This window comes from Perca flavescens, chromosome 5 (assembly GCF_004354835.1).
Source record: "Perca flavescens isolate YP-PL-M2 chromosome 5, PFLA_1.0, whole genome shotgun sequence".
Classification (NCBI taxonomy): domain Eukaryota; kingdom Metazoa; phylum Chordata; class Actinopteri; order Perciformes; family Percidae; genus Perca; species Perca flavescens.
In genome coordinates this window covers 21,949,945-21,974,564 of record NC_041335.1, presented here as the reverse complement: position 1 = coordinate 21,974,564, position 24,620 = coordinate 21,949,945, and the positions used below count along the sequence as shown (strand labels likewise).

At 40.6% G+C, this 24,620-nt stretch overlaps 1 protein-coding gene across 5 annotated transcripts in view; it reads right to left on the bottom strand.

Annotated features, from left to right (window-relative positions):
* The window catches only part of aopep (aminopeptidase O (putative)), a 71,649-nt gene extending 47,440 nt beyond the window's left edge, over positions 1 to 24,209 (bottom strand). For 3 of the 5 annotated variants that reach the window (XR_003692613.1, XM_028578733.1, XM_028578736.1), the window contains exons 1-8: positions 24,085 to 24,154; positions 21,872 to 22,728; positions 21,135 to 21,304; positions 20,449 to 20,701; positions 19,392 to 19,605; positions 18,746 to 18,867; positions 1,996 to 2,209; positions 480 to 586 (exon numbers count right to left, since the gene is read on the bottom strand). Coding sequence is in view for 4 of the 5 variants with exons in the window: in XM_028578733.1 (XP_028434534.1) it covers positions 480 to 586; positions 1,996 to 2,209; positions 18,746 to 18,867; positions 19,392 to 19,605; positions 20,449 to 20,701; positions 21,135 to 21,304; positions 21,872 to 22,686 (1,895 nt within the window). In the remaining variant the exon portion in view is untranslated. Of the gene's footprint in view, positions 1 to 479; positions 587 to 1,995; positions 2,210 to 18,745; positions 18,868 to 19,391; positions 19,606 to 20,448; positions 20,702 to 21,134; positions 21,305 to 21,871; positions 22,729 to 23,213; positions 23,272 to 24,084 lie in introns of those variants that run through there. The other 2 variants (XM_028578734.1, XM_028578735.1) reach the window with 2 other exon arrangements.
* Between the last annotated feature and the right edge of the window lie 411 nt (positions 24,210 to 24,620).

Here is a 24,620-nt window from a genome sequence, read left to right as displayed (position 1 = left end):
TGTGTGCTGAGCTTTTCTAATACATGACAGTACACCTGGATATTTTACGTGCAACACCTGCCACACCTGTACCCCTGGAATGCATATACCTCACGCTCATGTGTGTCTGCACGTGACACTAACAAAAGCTGGCCATACAGTACCCTAACCGACCCAAACTTTAAAAAAAGTAGACTATGTATACAATAGAAAATTAGGCAAACACAACTGCAACTTATTTAAACATTTCCCTTTCCTAATGTATGAAAAAGTATCTCAAGCATTGAGACAAAGTAAAATAATTAAGTAGTTACACAGTGAAATGTTGTCTCCTCCTTACATGTTGAACCTACTGTAGGGTGGTTAAGTAAACTAAAAGTGTTCAGTGTGCTTATTGAAGGGGCTGACACACTATTCTTGAAGAGCTATTTCCTCTACAGTGGCAACAATGGTATGTTGGTATTAAAACAGATGTTCTTGACCAAAAAACACACACTCACCTGAGGATTTGAAGGGCCTCCTCAGAGTTCTGCAACTCATCAAAGAGTCGTCTCCACCTCAGCAGTGCCTTCAGGTCAGACTGTTCTGCTGTCTCTTGTAAGGAGAGCTGAATGGAGAGATATGGAAAGTTATAAAGATATGGGGGAAAGGGTTATGGCAAAGAAAGTAAAGGGGGGTGGGGGGGGGTTAAATATGGTGAATCATCAATTATATCAACAGAAAGATTAAACTGAACAGATGCAAATTAACAGTCAAATGCACACTAATAGGATAAAAGCAGCACTGTCCACTATCTCTGTCGCTGTGTCTTATTGATTTTGGCTGCAATAAAAGGTCTTAAATCTATGTCTTCATAGCCAAGCACATATCATAAAGGTGACATAGTAAAACATTTGTGTAACTCTAAAGGGTGTGGGAAAGCAAGTAGGGAGGATCAGATCTGTATTCATATCAGATCCCTGATCAGAGCTGAAGTTAGTGTTGCAAGCAAAAGATTCATATCAAAGCTCTGCCCTCGTCCTTTGCCCTGTTGTTTATCTATTTATTTCTGCAGGTACATATTCTTAATCAACCACTATTTTTTGCCACTGACCTTTTAGTTTCTTGTTTGTCCTTTTTTGCATTGGGACTTGGTGTCTTTATAAACTTTTTCCTTGTGTGCTTAATGTATGGTTTTACTACAGTAATGTAATGGCCAACTCTACGTGCATTCCAACCACAACAGTAACATTTGAAAATCCTGGCACATAAGCTGTGGAAATGGAAGGTTGGAATGTCAACCTGCGTTACCCTGAGTTGTTACATTTTACCAATGGTATGAAGGTGCTGGATCATACCATAAATTTAGACAATGAAAAGAAAGAAATAAACTACATAAAAATCACAAATATGAATGACTCCTGAGGTTGTTTTTCATTGATTGATTTTGATTTCTAATGAGAGCAAGTTGCTTTCTTAGTGGTTAGGGGTAACTTCCTCAAGATGGCCACAGGAAACCACCTTGTGAAACAGAACAAATCTGACCTGAATGTAGATTTGTGGGTGTTTATTTTTATTTAATTTTACTTATTTTATGCATATATGTTTTTGTGTGTTTTTTTATTTTTATATATTTATTTTTATTTTTATTATTTTCTGGGGAATGCTTTATATTTAGTAGTTAATTTTGACATTGTAACAGCTATCTTTCATCTACTTCACCATCTCGCTTTTATCTCTCATGAGTTATGTATTCAGAGTCGTACTGTAGTTTGTGCTATGCATGTTCACAGTAAATGTGACTGTAAATGTAACATTTCAATCTTTTCTAATAAAAAATTGTTGATCACAAAAAAAAAGATGGCCATAGGAAAATGGGTTCTTACACATGGGCTTAACTGGTGTATCTGAAGGCTCATATTGCCATTTATTTTCATCTACCTGGGGTTAAAGCCTAAAAAAGGCCACCATTAAGTTACTTTTATAAAATACCTGTAGTAAACTACAACCATCAGGCAGTGATTGTACTGTACGTACTTGTTGTGCTTGGGCCCAGATAATGTCCTCCAGGTACGTGGCAAAGCCCTCGCTGATCCATTCCTCAGTCCAGTCTCTGGCTCCAATAACTAGGCCGAACCAGGAGTGGGCGATTTCATGGCACATCCTGGACCCACACAGAGACAGGCCATTCTCTCCAGAACCAAGACTCCCACCATACAACACACTCTGAGATAGGAAAATGATATGGGGGCTGGGGAAGACAAATTACAAAAAATACAGAATGAATAAATGAGATAAAGCCAGAAATACATTATAAAAGTGAGTAAAAGAGTGAGAAATGGATTACAAGATGGGAGACTAAAATGTTTTTTTTTATATAATCAAGGAGGTTAAGGAAGTAAGAGAAAGACAAGAAAATACAGAGGGGACTAAGAACTATGAACTAAAAAAAGTATACTGTACCACCCTCCAAAAAGAAAAAAAAGTTTCTGAGGTAATGTTCCACACCTATGATTACAGAAAATTTAGCCTGAACACGCCATGTACAGTACAATGAACCAACATGTGTTATGTTCTAAGAGTATGGGAGCCCATCCCTTTCTCCATCTACTACATTATTATAGGCAAAGAGCAGCTTACTCATCAAGTGTTCTTGCCAAACTGCCTTGTACAAACATCAAGGAAGAACATCATGTTCCCTGGATTAAAACTGTTAACCAACAATGGGTAAAACTAAAAAAATACAATTAGCAATATTGTGAAGTTATGCCCAACTGTTGTAGATTTAAGGCAGGGTGGTTTTATAGCTCCCACTACGCTTTCCTTTGTTTCTAAACATGACTTCAAGGCAATACTACACATTTTAGGTTTAAAGAGGGTTATTAAATTAAAAGATAATCATAAAACAAATCCATACACTTTTAAGATCTTTATGAAGATGAAAACAAAATTGATTAAGAATAAAGCTTGACATATGACTATATAAAAATTATAAGCATCTGTAGTTAGTGACTTTAATTATTGACTGATTTATTGAGCAATTAATTAACTGACATTTATTATAATTGTTATATTTTTTAAGATTATGTGCACCTGAAGAGTATGTGTAAATATAGCAACTGGTGTTTTCCTCTGTGCACTCTTGTAAAAAGATAATATATTTGCAACATTCACATACTAAAATACACCCAAAAAAACCTAAAAGATATTTTTGTAATGCCGAAAATAACAAGCTATTTGCTTGTATAAAGGAATAACATTACCAGCATCTGTGTATGTGTCTTATTCAACAAAAGCCTCATTAAGCTTTTCAGCCAATAACAGCAGTTTATCAAAGCACTGAGCCAACCACAAGTGAAGAGATAATAACAATATCCAATATAATGGTTACCAAATGTTAGTTAATACTACTTAATATTATTAATACTATTCTATATAGATAATGGTTTCCCAAAAAATGTGACACTGCTGGTAACACTACAGGAAAAGTCAGGGGATCACCAAAGTCAGTAGGATACTTTGTCTGGGAACCATGAATGTCTTCTCCAAAATTCAAAACATCCATCCAATAAGTGTTGAGATTTTTCAGTCTGGACCAAAAGTGGTGGATCGACAGACCGACACTGCCACGCTAACAGCACGGCTCGAGGGATAACTACAGTTGCATTTGCCATTATAAACCATCAAGTAGTTTGAACCGCATTCATTTCATTCATGATATTATCTGTCTGAAACATTCTTACTGCAGACTCTCAGCTTCACATTGACACAGGAACACAGGACATGTGACTTTTAACCATGAGACAGCGCCGGTAGAACAGGACCAATAGGAGTGCTCTGTCAAAGCCAAGGTCATGGCTGAAGATATTTCTGAAGCATTCTTTACTCTTCTAAGACTCTGTCTTATGTAACAGGCTCTGGGTGCCCTGAGGGGCTTAGGGCCGACTATGCGTGAGAGGCAGGCTATTCTTCAATAGAAGAATGACTGAGGGGTCACAAAGGTGCTAATGAATGGTCTCTCTCTATCCTGGCCCATATAACAACACCAGATTGTCTAGAGTTCCTTTCACACTCTCTAGATCTTAAGTGTCCCAGCCACTATTGACCTGACATTGGTGGGATAATTTATGGCAAACTGCGGGTCTCTACTGAGAAGTATTTTTTAAAGGGTCATACCACCCTACTACTGTGTCAAATATGTTAAAGATGGCTCTACATTACAGAAGAAAGGTCTTTATCTCTGTTTCACTTCATTTTAGTCAGCTTTTTTTAAGCATCGTCAATATATGTTAACTACATGTAAACATCATGTAGCACTAAACCACACAATATAGTGTTTCCTTCTAAAAAGTCATAAAGAGTGGTTCTACTTCCAACTGCTGAGACACAGTAGCAACAATTACTTCACCTGTTGGATTGACAGTCTACTCCCACAGCCACAATAAGCCCACATATTGCTGCTATTGATGAATTATAGTAAGCTGTAAAATGAGCTGTTCTCATCAAGGAAAGATTAGCATCTTAAACACCAGATGACAGAGGAGTTATTTTCTTTCCTTGGCTGCCATAACCTAATTATAGTGACAAGTCAATTATAAAGGAAAACAGTGAGTAAAGACATAGGTTAGGCCGGGTCTGCCAGACAGTCTATTTTGGAGGAAAACAAAATCGGATGTTTGATGCAACACAAATACTCTTTATTTCCCTGAGGATTGCTTTATCAGATAGAAGGCAGGCCATTGCATTCTGTTACTTAGTACATGTCAAAATCATATAAAAGGGTCTTATGGACAGCATCTCAAATCTAATACCATGTTTTTCTAATTATACAAAACAGAAATCTCTCAATAGAGCAGGGGATGCTAACATTAGCATTATGAGTTTCTTTGTAGCCTAATCTTATTCCCCCACAATTGGATAAGCATGCCTTTGTTTTCAGTTCCAGCAGTGCGTTATATGCGTGCGTCTGTATGTGTGAGTGAGTGTGAAACACAAAGACAGCCTTTCAGATACGGCGCTTGCACATGCTCCTCTGAGGGATGCGGAATCCATCACTACAGTGACAAATAGTGTCATCCCACCATGGTGGGGATGAATAACAACAGCATCTTTCACATTCACTGATTCACTGGCTGACATTAGCTGACATCAGGGACCTGTCAGGGATACATGCATGAGAAAACGTTCACACGCACATTCATGCATATTTAGCACCTGCACATGTGTATACACCTTTCATCTCCACTATAGGTCTAAATCTGCTGTGGGGATGAATCTTTGTCCCTGATTACCAATCAACAGTTTCTGTGCTGTTTTCAAATACGGTTTTAGACATTCATTTGTAAGTAAATACTGTCTTCATTGCACAATGTGCTTCCAAATTCTCTGTTTTGCAAATATGCAAATGTGACTCACAAAACTAATGATTTACTAAAGCTGTTGATTACACCAACAATTACAATCAATCAAGCATTAAGTGATAATACAGCAACTCTCAGAAACTGTGTAGATACATTATACTCTGTCATACAACTTCCACTCCTCTACGTCTTTGCATAGATAGAACATTTACAAACTGAACATTTTCAGATTTTTTTGTGTGCTCACCACCAAAGTTGTAATGATGGTTTTAATAATTATTGACTGTCTTGTTCTACTTATTCAGCTGTTGTTATTTTGTTGTTTTTAACTTTGAGGGTCCATGGCAATTAAAAGAACACTCCTCTCATTTCGTCATATGAACATCTAAGATATTATTGTGTCATTTAGATGCCATATTACAAATTGCACAAGATCATTTTTTAATATATGATATCTCACCAAAAATACTGCACTAAATTATGAGTTCTAGACTCTACTGGAAGTCCAAAGTTGCTTATGTTCCTGACTTTTTACAGATGGCAAATCTGATTAAGATAATCCATAACAAAAAGTCTATTCAAAGATATGTTGCACTTTATATAAATGTAGGATCAAAGACATTCAGAGGTGATAGAAAAAAAAGACAAATTTGGTCTGGACCCCGATTAGGGTCACTTATGATTTTCTGATGATTGCTGGATGTTAAATGACGGGATGTTTGATATAAAATTGAACAGTGTCACATTCAGAGCATGTAAATTTGTTTTTGTATGTTTGTGATTGCGGTTTGTTTTTTAATTAATTGCTACAATAGCTGTGCAACAAATTGCCCTTTGGGTGTGATTCAGATTTACTAATTTCCTCTTCTCTACTTAGTTATGTTCTTCTGAACAATACATTAAAAAATGAAATAACAATCTGAGATTGAATTGGATCTTAAACATAAATTTTAGTCTCAACAGTTAATTATACGTATTGTTCTTGATTGGCCTTATGTGTTACATCTTAAGACTGTCTTAAGAGAAAAAAAAAAAAGGCACCAATACGATTAGCAGGTGAACACCCTAAATGCGAGTGATAAAACTGATCACAATGAGAGGCTGTCCGCATAGAGAATAACAGACAAAAGACTTTAGGTAATCCTTTCTGATGATGGGACCCAATTGGGCCTTAGCACACAACATGAAATACTGATTAAAGGCCTCCTGTTCTTTCTCACACGACAACCTCGTGACTCTAAGTCACCCAGGGTGACTTGGTTCTGAGCTTCAGAGGTGTGAGCCAGGGCAAGTCTTCAATTTGGTGGGACACAGATTGTAATAGTGTTTCGCTTCTCCATCTTTCCATCCATTATTCATCCCTCCATCTATCGTTCATGGCTGTAGGCCATTTTTCCCCCAGCGGGACACTTCCATGCATAATGCAGCAGGGGCCCTATCATAGTCCTGTTATTGACATCCATAGCCTAGCTACTGTAAGCCCATAGCTGGGACACTGGTAAAACAGCCCCACGAGACAGAGGGACGAGGAAAAAGATGATGAGAGCTGAGCGTGCACTGTATGTGTAAATGAGAGAGTGAGAAACAAAGTAAAGAAGGAGATAAAATTCAACAACATAGAGAGAAAGATTTAGAAAAATATGAGAACAGAGACAAAAAGGAAAGAAAGTGAATAAAAATGAATTGATAGATATTTGTGGAGAGTCCCTAACCCTGTATGGTGAGTTTTGCTCTTTCCCCAAGTGCAGTGTCAACTCCCTGGTGTGATAACTGTTAAACTGCTGAACCAGTGTGACACATATGCTGTTACAGCATCGCTGGTGAAATTGTACACATTGTTTGCATGTTTCTGTATGGTATGCAGTTATGGACACACTTTTAAGACACAGTAACAGACAGGTAACGAGATGAACAAAAGCCATACAAAACATAACAAGCACACAAACTACAACTTTGTCTATTCTTTTCTATTCAAGCAAAGGTTGTAGAGCTGGCCTTTCCTAATGTCAGCTTACGGGAAGGAGCTTTGTCTTGTTTGCCTCCCTCTCTGACAGAGTCTGTGGGCTATTTTAGACACAGGAGCCTATTTGACCAAACTCCTAACAGCCTTCGTTTTTTTAACAAGTCTGACTTCAAATGTCTGGCATTCCAGGCTGGCTGCAGATCAGTTCTTTGCTCCCAGACGGGGCCCCAAGGGCCAGGCCAAATGCCACTCCATGTAGGGCCTGATCACATGAACGAGGGCCAGGCTGGGGCCCCCGGAGAGCCGCCCCACCCACATACACTGCATCGCATCAGAGCCTGAAAATAAATAGTAGAAACGATATCAGAGGTCATCAGCAACAAGCAGGCAACTCTGCTGCTCGAGTCTGGAGAAAATGAGTCTTTGTAGTGTTGACACACAAGAAACAAAAGTGACAGGTTTCGAGGTTAGACTGTAGTTTCTTGTTGTTGTCAAGTGCTTAATCTTAAAAGTCCATTCATGCATACATAGGTAGCTGGCTCTAAGCTGGTCAAGTTTGTATCACATGAACATAATCCATGTGGGTCATAGCCTGATGAGGTCAAGAATAACTATGTAGACACACAGACATAATTTATGAAGATTCAATAACTGTATAAGGTGCAGTCATAACAGAGCACCGATATACAACACAGCAGAGCATCACAGGCACAGACATGCATATCCACCCCCCCACCCACACACACACACACACTTTCAGCAAATCTACCTTGAATCCGTATCAGCTGGGAAGTGATAGCAGATGTCTGATCCATCTGATCTCTTAACAGTAAAACAATCCACAGTGCAGTTTGTTCCGTGTTTAGTACAGAGTCCAAAAACTGATGTCACCCTAGAGGAATGTTCTTGTGTGTGTGTGTGTGTGTGTGTGTGTGTGTGTGTGTGTGTGTGTGTGTAGAATGACGGAGCACAGATTTAAAACACTATGGAGACTTATTTTTCTATAACGATGATCTCTCTTTCTGTGGTTGAATTTGGGCATATTGCCGACATATTGGAGACCAAACAACGAGAAATCTACGTTAATGGTACCACGGTAAACACTGACTCCTCCAAGAGGAAGAAGAAGAAATCTACATTTGTAGTCCTATATCAAATGTTTCACAGTCCTAAACTGTCTTAATACAATAATACAAAGGCATCCACAATGTTTCAACGAGTGCTAATGCAGTGCAGTATGAGTTCATCTGGCTACAATAAGACCCTGCCGATCAGCCTAAGGGAGGTGTCGACATGACATTTATGTGACATAACCCACATTCCTGTATCAGTGCAGCTATTTGCATGCAAACTCCATCACTCATCACACAGCACTCAGAACCCTCTTCTGGCTTCCACTATCGCCTCAATGAAAAAGACAGGAACAATCTATTTCACAGGATTATAATTTGAGTCGTTTTCTTGCCTGTAGGGTAATAAATAGACTAATTATTTTCTCTCTTATGTAACGTGAGCAAATGAGACAGTGAGGAGATGGAAAGTGAGACCGCTCAGTACTGCGAGGCTATATAAGAAGTGTTTGACAGAATGGAAAGATGGATGAAGGCGAGATCGAAGTTGAATTAGCCAGTGAGCAGAGCTGTCGCCAATACAGAGGTTTCAGGCTGCCACCTGGCTGGGCTGCCTGCCTGTCAGACAAAAACCTGCAGCTGATGAATATAGCGTGGGTTGAAGGTGTTTGATGTAAGTACTATTGCAACAACACACTTAAACCATACCACAATAGATAATTACTGGGAAAAAAACTAATTCTGTACGTGGTACAAGAAAAATCAACAGGTATTAACACGAGGAGGAATGCAGCCCAGACACTGTGACTGTAAAGTCGAATGCGTCAAAGATAAGACGGCAATATTCTTTTTTTTCTTATGACAACAAAGTCCATGAAAATGACACAAATTTAAACCTCATGGTGGCACTAAAGAAAAGGGGGATCACCAACATCATTATGATTAAGTGTCTAGTTGTGTCAATGTAGCAGATTTTGAAATATTTAATAGGATAAATAAAAAACTTTGATCTGCTGGTGGCACTATAGAAACTTTTAGGGGATCAAAAAAGTAATTGAATGTCCATTAATGTCTGTATTGGTGGATTGACCACCCAACATACAGAATGACAGACAGACACTGCCATCCATAGAGCCATGTGGCTAAAAACAGCCTATTGCAACAGCAACTGGTAGTCTAGCATGGAGCACAGTTCTCTCCCCAAGGCTAAAAGCAAACCCAGACATCGGAAGCATTACCACCGAGCATTTCACAGCACTTTGTTTCAAATATTTCATTTTGGCCGGTTCAGCGCAGAGGTCCCACAGACATTAAGCCGCCTGGCTTTGCACAGACAAATGAAATTACCCCCAGCCTCTAGGTTCCACTATCACACACTCCCCAGGTTGCACACCAAAAGCAGGAGCAGCAGCGTCCCCTACGCCATACAATAGACCCATCCATCACTCCAGGGAATGGGTCCTATGGACTCATCCATTAGTTAGTAGAATGGGTGTGCAGTGACAAGCCTGTCTTGCCACAGCCTGTAATCCAGAGTTATGGAACAGTGCGTCTATGTTACTGTTAAATGTAGTACTATATGCCAGCTGTTGTCAGCAGGTTCACATCTGGGGGCAATTCAAAGCAACACTCACCAACAACTGATGACAATGGAAGCATATACGTATGGCACCTGGGAAAAAAACAGCACATGCAACAAATATGAAATTTAAAAACTAGCATAAATAAAAAAAATTCTGATTATTCCTGAGGAGAAATACTTGAATGTTCACATCAAAAAGTACAGTATAACTCTGTCCTGTCAAGCTGTGGAAGAGTTAAAGGGATACTTCACCGATTTAGCATTAAGCTTTGTATCAGTAGAAACCCGGTAGTATTTTCGAATGAGCGTGCTTCCCTCCCTCATGTCCTCCTGAGACGAGAGATCTCTGTATTGTGGGTCTGGAAAAAAATCTTCCGATAATGGAAAATGACAATTTTTGCATCATCAGAAGAATTTTTGACCAGAGGCAATGGACTACAGCCAGTAGTAGGAGCTACTTCCACATGTTTTCAACCCGCCCATAGGGGTTTGGACTGTCGTCTTTCTCCGAAGATTGCCGAAGCAAAACGAGCGTCAGCCATCTTGAATCCTCCCTAAACAGTAAGTCTCTCAGCAGCTTTGCAATTATGTGCATTCAAATTACTGCACACGTGTACCACCGGGATACATTGGTACAGATCGGAGAATATGCAGGAAACTTTATTACAGATGAAATACTCGACACACTACGTGAGCTTCGCCCTAGTGGCATGGGAGTGTACTCTAAAGCAGCGAAGCAAGTGCATTCTGGGATTTGGTGTCTTTCATCCACATGAGCCAAAAACACATTTTCACAAATTTCTAAAAGCTTTTCACATTTCTACTACATAAGTGACCCAATTTAAAGATATATTCATCTTTCCAACGGTGAAATATCCCTTTAAAGATGGCTCCTTCAGTTGTGAGAAGGTACTGTAGGAGAGCAGGTAAACCTATACTGCAGATAGAGAAGGGAAGTTGAGAGGCCCAAGATAACTAGAAAGGAATGTTCCTGTAATAACAAAACACTCACTAAACTGGACCCTGCTATCTTCGTTAAGAGCACAGAGGAAGGTCTGACCAAGAAAAAGAGTCGAGGAAGCAAGAAGAGATGTATAGAGAAGGCCAAAGCTTGTGTCCCGTGTGTGTTCAGCAGGAGGTGAGCAGAGGAACAAGGGGAACTGTATAGAAAAAGAAATAAAGCTCACCTAAAATTCTTAACTACTTGCAATCACTTTAAAAGTGTGCACCTGACACTCCCTCTCCTTCTGTCCAGGTGCAGGCATGCAGAGATGCCTTTTCAATTCGTCAGGATCTTTTGTGTGGCTACAGAAGAGAGGGAGATCCACTCAAGGTAGGAAGAAAGAAACACCTCATCCTTGACTATTTGATTAACAGCTGTCTCCCGTGCCAAAAAGTTCGACCCCCCACATCCCGCCCACCCCACCCTGAACTGCCTCCTGAAAGAGCAGGTCTGTGTCGCACACTTCTAGGGTTACTTCACAGATCAAACTGGAGAGGAGAGCAGAAAGGCAAGAAATCCACTGAGAGATCAGATGGAAGAGGGGAGGACAAGCAGTGGGAGGACTGGGAAAGAAATGGAGTAAGGAGGAACAGAGAAAAAGAGGACGAAATAGGTCAATAAGGAGGCAGGAGGTGCAATTCAGTAAGGGTGCAAAGTGATGGGAAATCATGGCCAATGAGGCGAAAGAGTGAGAATAATGTTAGAAACTTGGGCAGGTTAAGATTAACATCTAATCTTTTAAATTTGCATTTGGTGGTCTGCTGTTATATTTCATTTACTTACCATTTAAGATGATAGCAACCAACCATGCCTTTCCTCAAAGTGAATAATCTTTCCTTAATCAGCTTTATCTTTCAAATGCTGGTGGTTTTGCATGATTCATCCCATTATTACTGACCACTTTGTAAAGTATTCAAGTTTTTAGATTTATTTCCTCAATTCCAAGGAACCATCAGTGACCAGTCATTTCGGTATACCATGAAAAATAGCTTGCAGAAACTTAGAAATTATAATCCATTAAGGTTAGTGTCTCATTGCAAATCAAGTTATTAGTGCAGTGGTTAAGAGTTGAGTCGGCTGCCATCAAATTCATTTGCTTTGTTTTTGGAAAAACAAGCTGATAAGACTAACAATTAGCATACATGTAGGTTGTGAAGACTACAGTATAATGTGAATTTGATTGGTTTCTTGCATTAAAAGGTTGCTGTTTGGAAGCAAGTTTGAAATAAATACTCTCTAGTAGCTGAATTATTATGTGGGAATAATGTAATGTCACAACAATTTCTACCATACGGACATTAATAAAAACCCAATATCTCAAAAAACGTGTGGTATGCTTTGGGAAATGGTCGGCAGTAATGTGAAGAATATGTGATTTCTAGTTATTGGGTTAAAACATGAAAAAACACTGGTCTGGTCCTATTAAAGATGAAAAACTCTTTAAGCTCACTAAAGCTCACTAAAGAGCTCTAGGGCAACGGGGGATTATCCTGCAGGGTACTAACTCCCCCCGGCACTCAAGTTCCCTACTTCCTCCCAACAGGGACCAATGGCCAATGTAACTTCCTGCTAGCCCATAAACAAACAATGCAGTCAACTGAAGTCAGGCTGAAAATCCTCCAGTGCCACTTAGAGAGGTCAAGAGGTATACACCAGTCATAACTTTTACCTAGTGCCTGTGACAGTTATATGGCTGCCTAGTTTGGCTGTGCTGCAAAAGGAACAAGCAGTTTAACTACTTGATCCTTTTTCTCCCCATTTCTTCGGGCAGCCACCCCTGAGGGGAGAGTTGCATAAAAGGAATAAAACAAAACAGGAGAATGAGAAATGTAATGCAAGGGAAACTTATGCGTATAGTTGGAGAAAACTATTTTGGCAATAAACGTGTTTGAAAGAAGTCTGTTTGTGCAATGTGTTTGTGTTATTCTAATTGAAAACAACAGCGATAATGAAGGAAGCTGGTAATAAAAGTGCAATGAGACGTGTTGAGAGAGATATTTTCAAGTACGTATGAGAGTGGGTTTATCAGAGCCCGCCATCAAGGGGTGTGGGGCGGCCCTTCTTTCCCTTGTCACAAAAAATCCCAACAGCAACAACTAAGGATTACGCATTAATCTGGCTCTAATACAGCTAAAACATAAGGATAACCCCTCTAAAATATGTTAACTGAACTGAATTTTGTTCATTTCCCCACCAGAGAAAAACAACAGACAACAGGCAATGACAAATGATCTGTTTAGCATTCCTCTAACATCATGCCATCCCTCTAAATACACATCCTTACACCCTTATTTGAACATTTGAACAATGCAAGCATTCATACAAACACAAGCACAGGAATCTGTCTGTCTATAGTGAAGCAAAACAAAACCCAGATCACCCGCACTACTAAAAGGCCTGTTTCAACCCTTGTGTCATTTCTCAACAAAATGCAGGGAAACCACCGCTCTCTCAGGGACGTCAGACATGTCTTCATTTGGACACGCTGCAAACACAGTGATCTACGATTATTCTTACAAGTCCAGCCAGCGCTTTGGGACACACAGCCCTCAGCTTCAAAGAGCGAAGAGGAAATGCTGTGCCCTTCCTGTAACTCCCAGTCTGAACCAAATGACGTGGTTGAGATGTGATGAGGAGATTACACATCTAAATAAAAAAAGGGGGGGAAAAGCGTATGAGCTAAGGCACATACAAATAAAAACACAAATGTTCAACTGCACATATAAACACACAAACACACTAATTACTAATGTCAGGAAACAGTGGGAGGTCTGACCATGACAGCTCGGAGCAGATTCATTATATTAAAGAGCTTTGGTTTACAACATTCCCATGTCCTTCAATCGCTCAGGACAATGAGCTTTTTTATACGGACTGGAAACATAAGTAACTTTAAGGGATTCCCCAACTGTGCTCACTGGCGGCAACTCTTTCATGCTGTTTTGTTTCTGCTTATCTCAGACACCTCTTCATCCCTCATCCATACTCCAATGTTTAACCATACTGTATTTTTCTTTTACTCCCTTATCCGCAATGTCTTAAATGTTTTACTAATACCATGGGCAGAAGACACACAGCAGTGCTTCTACATTCCACTCTCTTAGCCTTTCTTGTCATAGGAACAGAAAAAAACAAACAGAAGGACAACATGAAAGTGTACCGACAAAAAGAAAGAGAAGATATTGTTTGGCATATACTGTACATGTTGCAGGCTAATATGCATCTGATGATAACTTGGACTGCTAAAGAACTCTTGGAGCCAAAGTAGCACACAATAAATATGTTAAAATATAAGAAATTTATATTCTCTCTCATTGTTTTTTAAACAAAAATTGGTTATGTGAAATCCTATGTACAGCTGACATGGCTTCATCTTCTGGAAGCTGCATTTGCGTGTGTGTGTGTGTGTGTGTGTGTTAGTGAATCAGAAAGCTGTGTGGGTGCATTGTACGCGACACAGCCCTTGAATGCAGACCTGCCCTTACTTGACTCCTTAATCTTCGGTTTCCTGCCCTCCCTCTCCGTATCTCAGAATAAAAACTTCATGCCACTGTGAATCCTCCCCCATTTTTAAATTTTGCCCTCCCTTCTTTGTATCAGACTACAACAGCTTTGTGCCTTCTTGCCACAGCTCCCTGTCCTATAGCCCCTCCACTCCTGCTGTTTCCACTGGGGCACTGCACATAAATTGGGCTTGGCTTGGTCCCAAGCACTGGGGCCCACATACCTCCCAATCTCTAGATTAAATAGCGCCAGTCTCTGAAGTCCTTCCAGGGGCTAATGGCTTTTGTTGCTGGGAATAATCCACACATCCTCTCCCACATCCTGGGGGTCCGCCGGCCTGTCGTGAACCTTGCCTTTACCCTCTTCATCTCTCTCTCTCTCTCTCTCATCTCCATCTCAATCTATGCTTCCATTTTGGTTGACCTCCCTGCTTCCCTATGGCACAACCCTGTGGTTAAGTGGGGAGGCATGCAGGACCGAACCACCCGCACTGAGGGGAGGATGCAGTGAGTTGACATTGGGTTGAGACCCATGCAGAGTTTTATAGGGAGTCAGTGCAGGTGCTGTCTGAAGCTTAATGAAGGCCCTTAATCTCTTCTCTGTCATCTGCAGCTAACTGGGGTCTAAGCAGCCAGGCCAAGAGGGATAAGTGCCTAGGAGCTATCCTCATAAGGAAAAGAAAACATCCGTCAGGCAACAGCCACAGCAGAACAGCCTCTGTGTTAGCACTTGATGTCCGTTCAATATAAATACAGCAGAGAGACAGATTTTCACAAGATGAGGGGAAAGATTTTCCGTGGATCAAAGAGCACTCTGTTGGGTGAAGTAGTCAAAATAAGTATGCAAAGTTGAGAACTAGGTGCAGAGAGTGTCCGTTCTGTCACCCTCTGTCCTTCAAATATTTCTGATTGAGACCACTCTTGGCTACAACGTCAGAAATTCACACTGAATACATATTCAGGTATGAGCTCATGTCCTGTCTGGGGCCCTTTTCTCCAGAGAGGCCGACGAGGGAGAGAAAAAAGCCAGACGGAGAGAAAGAGAGACTGTGGTTGTAGACCGCAGACACTGGGATGTTCACTGACCACCCTAATCAGTGTACTTTATCAACACAATTTAAAAAAAGACCAGACATTGATGGTCTTTATTTTGCTTCAATTTCCAATTTTAACTTAATTCATATGGCTACTGGCTGGCTTGCAGTCATATCTACAGGCATACCATATGCCAGCTGAAAGTACCATATTGCAGAGAGAATATAAAACTTGATTTCCAGGGAAACTATTACTATTGTAGAATACTAGAGGCCGGACTGGAGAGTGATTGAACGTACAGAGAAATGGAGAGGACAGAGAAGAACTGCAAATACAGGGGGCTTGAAGATTTAAGGATATTATGAGGGCAAAGAGAGCGATAGAAAGTCAGGAGATGAAAAGAGAAAAAAGAGACAGTGTAGGGTGAAGAAGAAGTGACAGAAGCAGGACACTACCGATTTTCAGGATAGAATGATTACAGAAAACGGGGGGAGTAAAGTAATAAAAAGGGGATAAATATAGAAAACGAGTGGAGCCGACACGAGCTAAAGAGGGAAAAAAGAAATACATAGAGCAGAATTATCGATAGTGCAAAGGACAATGAATCTGTCATCCTGTGGCTTTGCGCCCACCCATCTGCCCCCAGACCTCCACTAAAGCTGCACATAAACATACATACATAAATACACATAGGTCTAGTGTGGAGCAGAGAGCCTGCAGACCACCTGAAATCTCTTCTAGTAAAAAAAAAAAAAATGATATAACACAGCAGACTATTGACTGGCTCGCTGAGTCAATGAAGCTGCGCCCAAAGAAGAGGTTAGCCACCTCTCTCATCCAGAGGGTTGGGGTTAAGGGTTAGGGCGTCTCTAAAGGTAAGAAAAAACAAATTAATGAAGAAGGAAAAACCATGTTATGTTTGGAGGAAGGGATGGAGAAAATATAGTGTAAACTTGACTGAGAGTGTCAACATCAAAAATGTAAAAAAAGTGTGAGCAGGTTAAGTTGTGGGAAATCGTAGAAGAAGAAAGATGTTTGGGATGGAAATTGGGATAAAGGAAGAAAGAGTTGGCAAGTTTTGGAAATGGGATGAGGAAAGGGGGGAGTAGCGTTTTGGAAAAGGCATGAAGGAAGGGACAGAATAGAAAAAGTCATGGAAAGTAGTGGATTAATGATGGGACAATGAAAGAAGCCAGGGGTAGTGGATGGAAAAGGTGTTTAAGTAGAGGCCTAGTGAAAAGGCTAAAACAATCCTTTGTCTGCCAACTTTTATGTTTACATTTTGTCTGGCTTCAATGTAGCACTGCTTGAGTATTTTAATGTTACTTTTCCTGCTGAAAGTGGCAGCATTTAGGCTCAAACTCACAACTGAAACACATCCTTTTATTAGCACCCCAGACGTGCTAGCAGCTTAAACATCATTGAAGCCAGTGTTGAAAGTGGTTATGATGGGGAAAAGGAGGGATGACAAGTGATTAAACAGAGTTTGGAAGGAGTTGGACTCTTTATTTCAACAAAGAATTCCAATGTGGAAGATCTCCATGAAGAAGATTGAGACAGAGTGAGAGGGTCTGGAAATGTGAAGTATGTCATTAATCATGCAACCCAGAAACATTTTACTTGAAAAACCAAACCAGAAGCAGCAGGCTAAAGTTGAAAAACAACAAAGTACTGACGTTGTTGTGGCAAAGCTTTGATGTTCTGTTTCTTTACAACTTGTAAATTACTGTCCAAAAATGGGCCTTAAAAATGACACTAGAATACAAGGGTTGCTTGCAGTAACACCTCCATAGACCTTAATTGAGCATTTTAGCATCTTTCAACTCATTTTGGTTTTACGGCGTGCGACTTTACTGTTTTGGTTCACTCTCACAGCTCTCATCAGCATCATATCCAAACAGACTAATTTAGCTACTAGCGGGTGAACATATCGGAGCATTTAGCAGTTAGGAGCGAGATATTTCCCCTCTGGAGATGGTGGAGACCAAAACTGAGCCAACAGGAAAATGAATATTGGACTTACAGTAAGTTCATCAGAAAATGAATGATAATGTTGCTCTGTATCTTCTGGATGTGTAAAAAGGCAACTGTTTACCATATTAACTTAAAAGATTATAATTGGTCAGTAATGTGCTCAAATGTTGTTTCTGCTAGACCCCAAGTGGTCAAAAAAATCAGTTAGTGAAGGTTTAAAAACTTGTAATTCTTTAGCGTTAATTCCTTGAACACCTAATACACAAAATACCTCTTAAAGGTCCAATGTGTAGGAATTTCTCCCATCTAGCGTTGAGATCATATATTGCAACTCTTGCAAAGTACGTATTACAGCTACGGTAGCCTTCACGCTTCAAAAAGCCGGTCTCTTGCTCTTTTCAATATCCTTTTTCTTTTTCTGGGCGAAGAAGACTCCGGTTCCTGAAATATGGTTTTTCAATACGTGTGGTCCTCCATGTTTCCTTCTTCAAACTTGCCGGGGCCGGGAAGCAACGATACCCATTAGCAGCATAAGCAGCACCTATGAGTTAATCGTGTGACAGCGAAAACACAAAAGGCAGAGCAGTATGTCCTGTATGTCCCTTACTGGCTAACGTATTTCAAGATGGCGCATGAATATGGAGCGTCTACCAGAGTTCATGCAAACGCAAATGTAAAATGTCAAGCCAATAGGAATACTTGGAATTGATGGTGGTGGTAAATATTCATGAAAAAGGACAAGTTTGTGAATGGGCAACACAGATTTTGATAATGAACAACTAAACACGTTACACACTGGGCCTTTAAAGTTATCTACTTCACACTAATTTTAAACATATGAGCCAATTCAACTAGTTTTCTCTGTCTTCCTTACTTCTTTACCCTTTGCTCTCTCCGGCATTTTGCCCAATTCACACCTTCCACTAGGGCTGCTCAATTATGGAAAAAAATATAATCATGATTATTTCAATCAATATTGAAATCACGATAATTTAACACGATTACTCGTTGACTTCTGGAAATATGTTGCAATTATTGAACTTAAAAAACAATGGAAAAAGTTAAATAAATCAACTGTTAAAAAAACACATAGAACTGTGAAATTTGCCTTAATACTTTTCCTATTTAAACTTTATTTTTTCAGTTTACTTGCCAAACGTAATGAGCTAAATAATTGTTTTTCTCAATTATTCTGTTTTTGTGATCATTGGGAGCCAAAATCATAATCACGATTACATTTCAATTAATTGCACAGCCCTACCTTCCAGCATTCTACCAAAGACCTGGGTGTCATTACCTGGCCATGCCCAGACTGGAGAATCCTGCCGGCACGATGAGAACATCAAGGCGAGGAAAGGGGTGAACACCCAGAACGGTGTGAGCTGCAGCCAAACATCGAGGCAACAGCTTGAGGACTCCCTGCAAAAGGAAGGCAACAAGTTTCTCAAAACAACTGACAACTATACAATGAGTTTTACCTGAAGCAGATGTGTATGTTGATACAGAAGGGAAGGACATAACAATAGTTTGTGAGTACATTTATTTGCTCTTCTACATATGTGTTGCGTATGTCTATGATGGTTCTATGTGCTGCAGGTCAGAGGATATCTAGAAGTATCAATTTAGAGGCAACTGCACTTACGGTTTGTTGTGAATGTTTTGTGACTCATTGGAGGCATCATCTGCTCAAAACTGACAGATGGTCAGATGGACTTAATACTTATAAATGTTATTCCAGTTAGAAATTCCCATTTAGAGGATGAGGGATGTTTTAAGCAGTCCTCATGGGAATACAGTGTCATACTTTTACCATTCTGTCAAGAGAATGCAATTGAAAACCGTTGGCATAATGACACAAACATTAACTGATGCTAACTGTCTATAATCTAATTACATAAAATATATTTAGCTCATGTCTCAGTGGTTCTTTGTCAAAACTCCACCTGGGCCTTCTGCAGCAAGCAGACGGGGCCAAACACACGGTGTGGAATCACCCGCTGGGACCTAGCCGACTGCTCAGTAAATCGGCAAGGGTAGTCGCCATGGGAACAACAGATGCCATCATCCACCATGCCTGAATCATCAGTTACAGAGAGCCCCTCATCCTCAAGGGAAGAGTAACAGAATGCAGAGTCTGAGCGGGTGGTCTGGTCTCCGCTGTAGCAGATGAAACCGGGGGAGAAAAGTTTAATAATCCAAGGTTAATAACGACCATTTAATGAATTTATTGAAATGATATACAGTTGTTGAGTTGGTGAACCAAGTATGGCACAATGTGTCCTGTCTCTCTGTGCTAAGCATGGAAATGAAAGCAGTGGAAATATGGAATATATACGTCACAAAGGCAAACCACAGTGATCCCAAAAATACCTAGGTGCCGACATGCAATCTCATTCACTCTAAATCTAATATCCAGCACTAACTCTATCCTCAGCATCAGAACCATTCCAAAGGTTTTGAGCGCCATCCAAGTTTCCTTCCAGCCATTTACTAAATATAAAGGCCTTCCTTGTAGAGGGATATTCCTGGGGCCTGCAGCAGGCTACAGATGGGCTGCTGCTGGAGGAAAACCATGAGGGGAGGAGGAGGATTACTGGAAACCACTGGCAGACCTGCCAACCTGCTGGCCAGTGGAGAGGGAGACCCCAGCCCAGCCCTGCCCTGCCCACAGCAAGCCAGCCCTCTCTAACGCCCCAGGCTGCACTCTATACCCTGTACCTCTACAAAATTGAGGTGACATTTACTTCTTTTGGTGTCCAAAGATAATTTCTGCTTGGCACTTTACCCAATGTACTATGGTAGAAGCTGAAATGTACTTGTGAACACAAGCTGATTGAGTGCTGCATCCTATCCACTACACTAACTTCACCTGCACCATTTTTGATACGGCAGAAGGAAAGTTTCACCATGGAATGTTGAAAGGCCAGACTTGGCTTAATAACAGTCTGGAAGGAGGAGGTCTTACAAGAAGAAAAGAACACAGGAAAAATAATAAAATACCTGCCAGTCTTGAGTGGAGAGCCCTTTACTACTTCACTAATGGAGCTTACAAGCCCAGACCTAAGGTCAGCCTCGGTCCATTCCCCAGGCCCAGCCCCGAGTTTGGCGATCTTGCTACAATGCGCCCCGGCCCTCACCCCTCTTTCCAATGCTGGGGGAATTTCTGCTGTGACTTGGTGCCAGTGACCCACTGCCAAGGTGAAGGTGGAGGCAGGCATGGGCATAGTGACGTAGTAATTCCAGATTAAGAAGGCTGCAGAGAGTAGAGGGAGGAGAAGAGAGAAAGGATGAAAATGTCAAAGGTAGGGAAACAGAGAGGATAACAGGCAGATATCATGGTAAGAGAAATTAAATTAAACATGTGGACTGATTTGCCATTTTGTTTCACTTTTTACTATTCCGTCTGATGTTGTTTTCATCTTGCACCTTGTTATTTCATCCCAACCAATTCCTATCCCTCATGCCAACCTCTAAAAAAGGCACAAAATTACATATTTCCACCTTATTTATTTTACAAAATAATCTGCAAAGCAAAATAAATTACAACAATTGTATTTTTTTTAAATAAAAGGTGTTGTATGATGTACAGAATGAAAGCCCCTTGAGGTAAATTTGTGATTTGGGGCTATATTAATAAAATCGACTTCTACTGGTTGTCACAAAAGGTTTGTGAAATAACAGCTTACGTGTGTCCCCGTCCTCAATAGGTACAGCCTGCTCCTCCCCACTCATCAAAACCACACACTCACTGGGGGCCCGTACTGTTGCATGCCATGTTGACATGGCAACAGGCGGCTCCTGGCAGGGGAAGAGAGCTCGGTTGTTGATGGGAGAACCGGCAGTGTAAACACACACCCTGGAAGGGTAAACAATGGTAAACTATAAACAACCCAATCATTTCAATGCTCAAAGGATCCACCAAACAGAAACACACACATACACGTAAAGCATCTACACACAGAACAGAACATAATAGCCTGAGGGGTGAATTAATGAATCCGTATTATTCAATGCTAACATGGCAAGCTCAGAATATTACACTGTAATTCGAGTAACAGAAATCAGAGCAGACATGCTGCAAGTTCCCAGTGTTAAAATATTTAAGATAAAGGCTAATCATACTATGAAACCACTGTTTTATGGCATGGGTTTTCATCCTAGGTGTACCAAAGTATGGTGGTGGACTGGTAGCTGCAGAGGTGCCAGTTCACCTCCTGGCACTGCCAAAGTGCTCAGGGGTCAGTGCTCTGTCCATTGACAGCTGCACTCCCCTCACTCTGACATCTCTCCATTAGTGCATGTGTACTGAGCATGTGTGTGTGTATTTCAGGCCTGTGTGTAATGTGTATTCTAACAACAGAGTGAAAACATTGTAATTTCCCCTGCGGGACATTATTATTATTATTATTATCCTGAGACAAACCTGTTGTCCTGGTCTTTGGTCCACCTCACAGAGCCTCCGGTTGGCCTCGTCTCATAGCAGATCCTGAGAGCACGAGGGAACTCCTGAGGTGTCGCGACCCCCTTCTTCCTCACCTGCAGACTCCATCGGTCTCTCTGAAAATGCAGTGAGCTGCCGTCCTGAGCCCCATGGGCACGGCTACACAGCAGAAACAGCTGTTGCTTCTGTCTCCATCGGCTAGAGGGCACTGACATAAGGTTCTGAATAAAGGCTGCTTGTGGGTTCACTGAACTGACATCTGACCTCTCAGATGCAACCATGGATGACACAGAGGTGACGTCCACCTCTTCCACCTTTGACACATCCAAGTCACAGCAGTCGAGCACTAAGGTGAAATCATCGTCACTGGTGGTTTCCCACGAATGTGAAGACTGAATGTTTTCGGTTTCAGATGCAGTCTGCGACCCCACGGCAGACAAAGCCTGAAATTCAGCTCCATCCATTTCACTAGCACCAGACATCTTCTCCATCCTTGTCGTAGTCTCCCCAAGTCCTTTTGTACCATCCTCCACTGTATCCATATCGCAAGATCTACACACGGACACATCCCGACTCCCTCCGGCCTCTATAGTCCCAGCTCCAGGTCCAATGTCATCCTCAGCCTTAGTCCCTAATCCAGAGCAAGGCTCCAGGAACAGAACAACACTACCACTGATGACCTTCCTGTCAAAATGAATAGTCAGGTCCAGCACATAATGTCTGACAAGTATGTGGTTAGTATTGGCTCGGAGTGGAAGGTCATCCATGTCCGGGTTTAGGTCCTTGTCTGGCTCCATGTTACACAAATGGCGTCAAAGCTGAGCAGAGGATGGTTAAATCTAGAAGGGAAGGAACGAAATATATAACTTTATTTTTTTTGTTTCCAAGATTCAAACATTTTATCTTAGGGTAATTGACAGACTATATTTATGTAAGTTTCTGACAAACTCATTAGATGATATTCTATAGCTTCCTGCGGGCTGAGGTATACTTATTTTAGTTTGTGAATTAAGTGTTCTGCCAGTGTACAGTAATGAAGCCAAATTTGTCAGCGTCTGTATGCTAAGCTCAAACTTAAATGCCAAACTCCATCTGTTCACACATTCCACAAATGTTTCCATACAGGAAAACAGTTTCTTGATCCCATTTTGATCTGTGTTAATGAAGCAGTAATAGCAAAACACCTTAGCCCAGCACCAGGAACAGCTAAAGGTCTGAAGCAGCCAGCCTTTATTAAAGCTCTCTATATAGTTTCTGCTGTCACAATCCTTCCATTTGGCATGCTAGGGGCATGAAGCAGGCATGGCAAGACACATGCAATTACCGTTTACAGTAGGAAATCCTTAGACGTTATTGAGTGCAGGAATACATAGAAATTTGAGCTAACAAAAACAAAGGACAATATCTACAGTCAGCTACAGAAAAAAAAACAGAAAAGCCATAATAACCCTTATGGAAAGTAATAAAAAAGTACTGGCTAAAAACATCTGACTTATATGGCCGCTCTGTTTCTAACTATATGCTCCTAATACTCTAGAGTAGGGATTATGTTTACTGTATTTCTGCATACTGTTACTATTGAATGGAATAACAAAAGAGTGACTCCAGAAATTTTAAAATGTGTCATTATGAGCTTAGTGGAGTAAAGATAGATATTAAATAGATAGAGGTTATTAACTTGTGAAAGGTTAAACTGACAGGTCAGGGCGCATACAGTGTCCTTGCAGGCAAAACAGGTAAGAGCTTGCCTTTTATGCATACTAAAGTCAGACCAGATTCAACATAACGTTACTGTTCCCATCATCCAGGGTTAGCCTTGATCTTTGTTTTTTGTTTTTTAATTACAGGGTAGAAGGTTACAGAGCTTTCTGTAATGCTATAGCACCTTGGCACACGTAGCTATATACACATATTGAAGTCGTATATGAGAGGACTAGACGGTGCAGTAAGTAAGACAGCACAAAGACGAGTCATGTTGGTTTAACGATTGAGTTTTAAACTTTACGGTGGCGTGAAGCTAACTTATGACACGAGAAAGTTCACGAGTGAGTTCGCTGTCATTCAAAACTCAACGTCCAAAACAGGTAGGCTCACTGTATTCCGGGACACTTCCGACAGCGGCAGTGCTGCCATTAATCACTAGCAGCTAACGGTGTTTCTTCACAAAATGTCAAAAAAATCAACTGTCAACATTCCACTGTCTGGGACTCACGAGTACGTGCATTACTTGTTGTGAATGAAATCTACAACAAACCTGTGTCCGTCATGGCGAAGTCGAGCGGCGATGACGTCATATTTACGCGACAGCAGACGATTGTAGTTTCCTGGCCCCAAGTTCTTCCCGCCTTTGTGGTTTCTATAGTCAGTTTATCCAAGATTCATGTGGAATAAACCTTTAGCAGATATTTACCAGAGATACATTTTACTTATCAATAAGAAGTTGAATAAACTGTCTCACAGTAACCTTTTGAAAAAAAATCCCCAGTAAAATGGAATAGGCCTATATTAAATAAAAATAAATAAATAAAATTACAGTACTGTACCATTTCAGAATAACATGTGAATACAATTAATGAATAACAACCATACTGATGGCATATTGATGACTTGAATCTGCTAAAGTCTGCGAATAGCGTCAATTTATCAATTGCCAGTAATCACGTTACACAGCTCTGTAACAGTATTAATAGTACATATTTTTAAGGCCATTTCTTGAAAGTAAAAAGTTTAA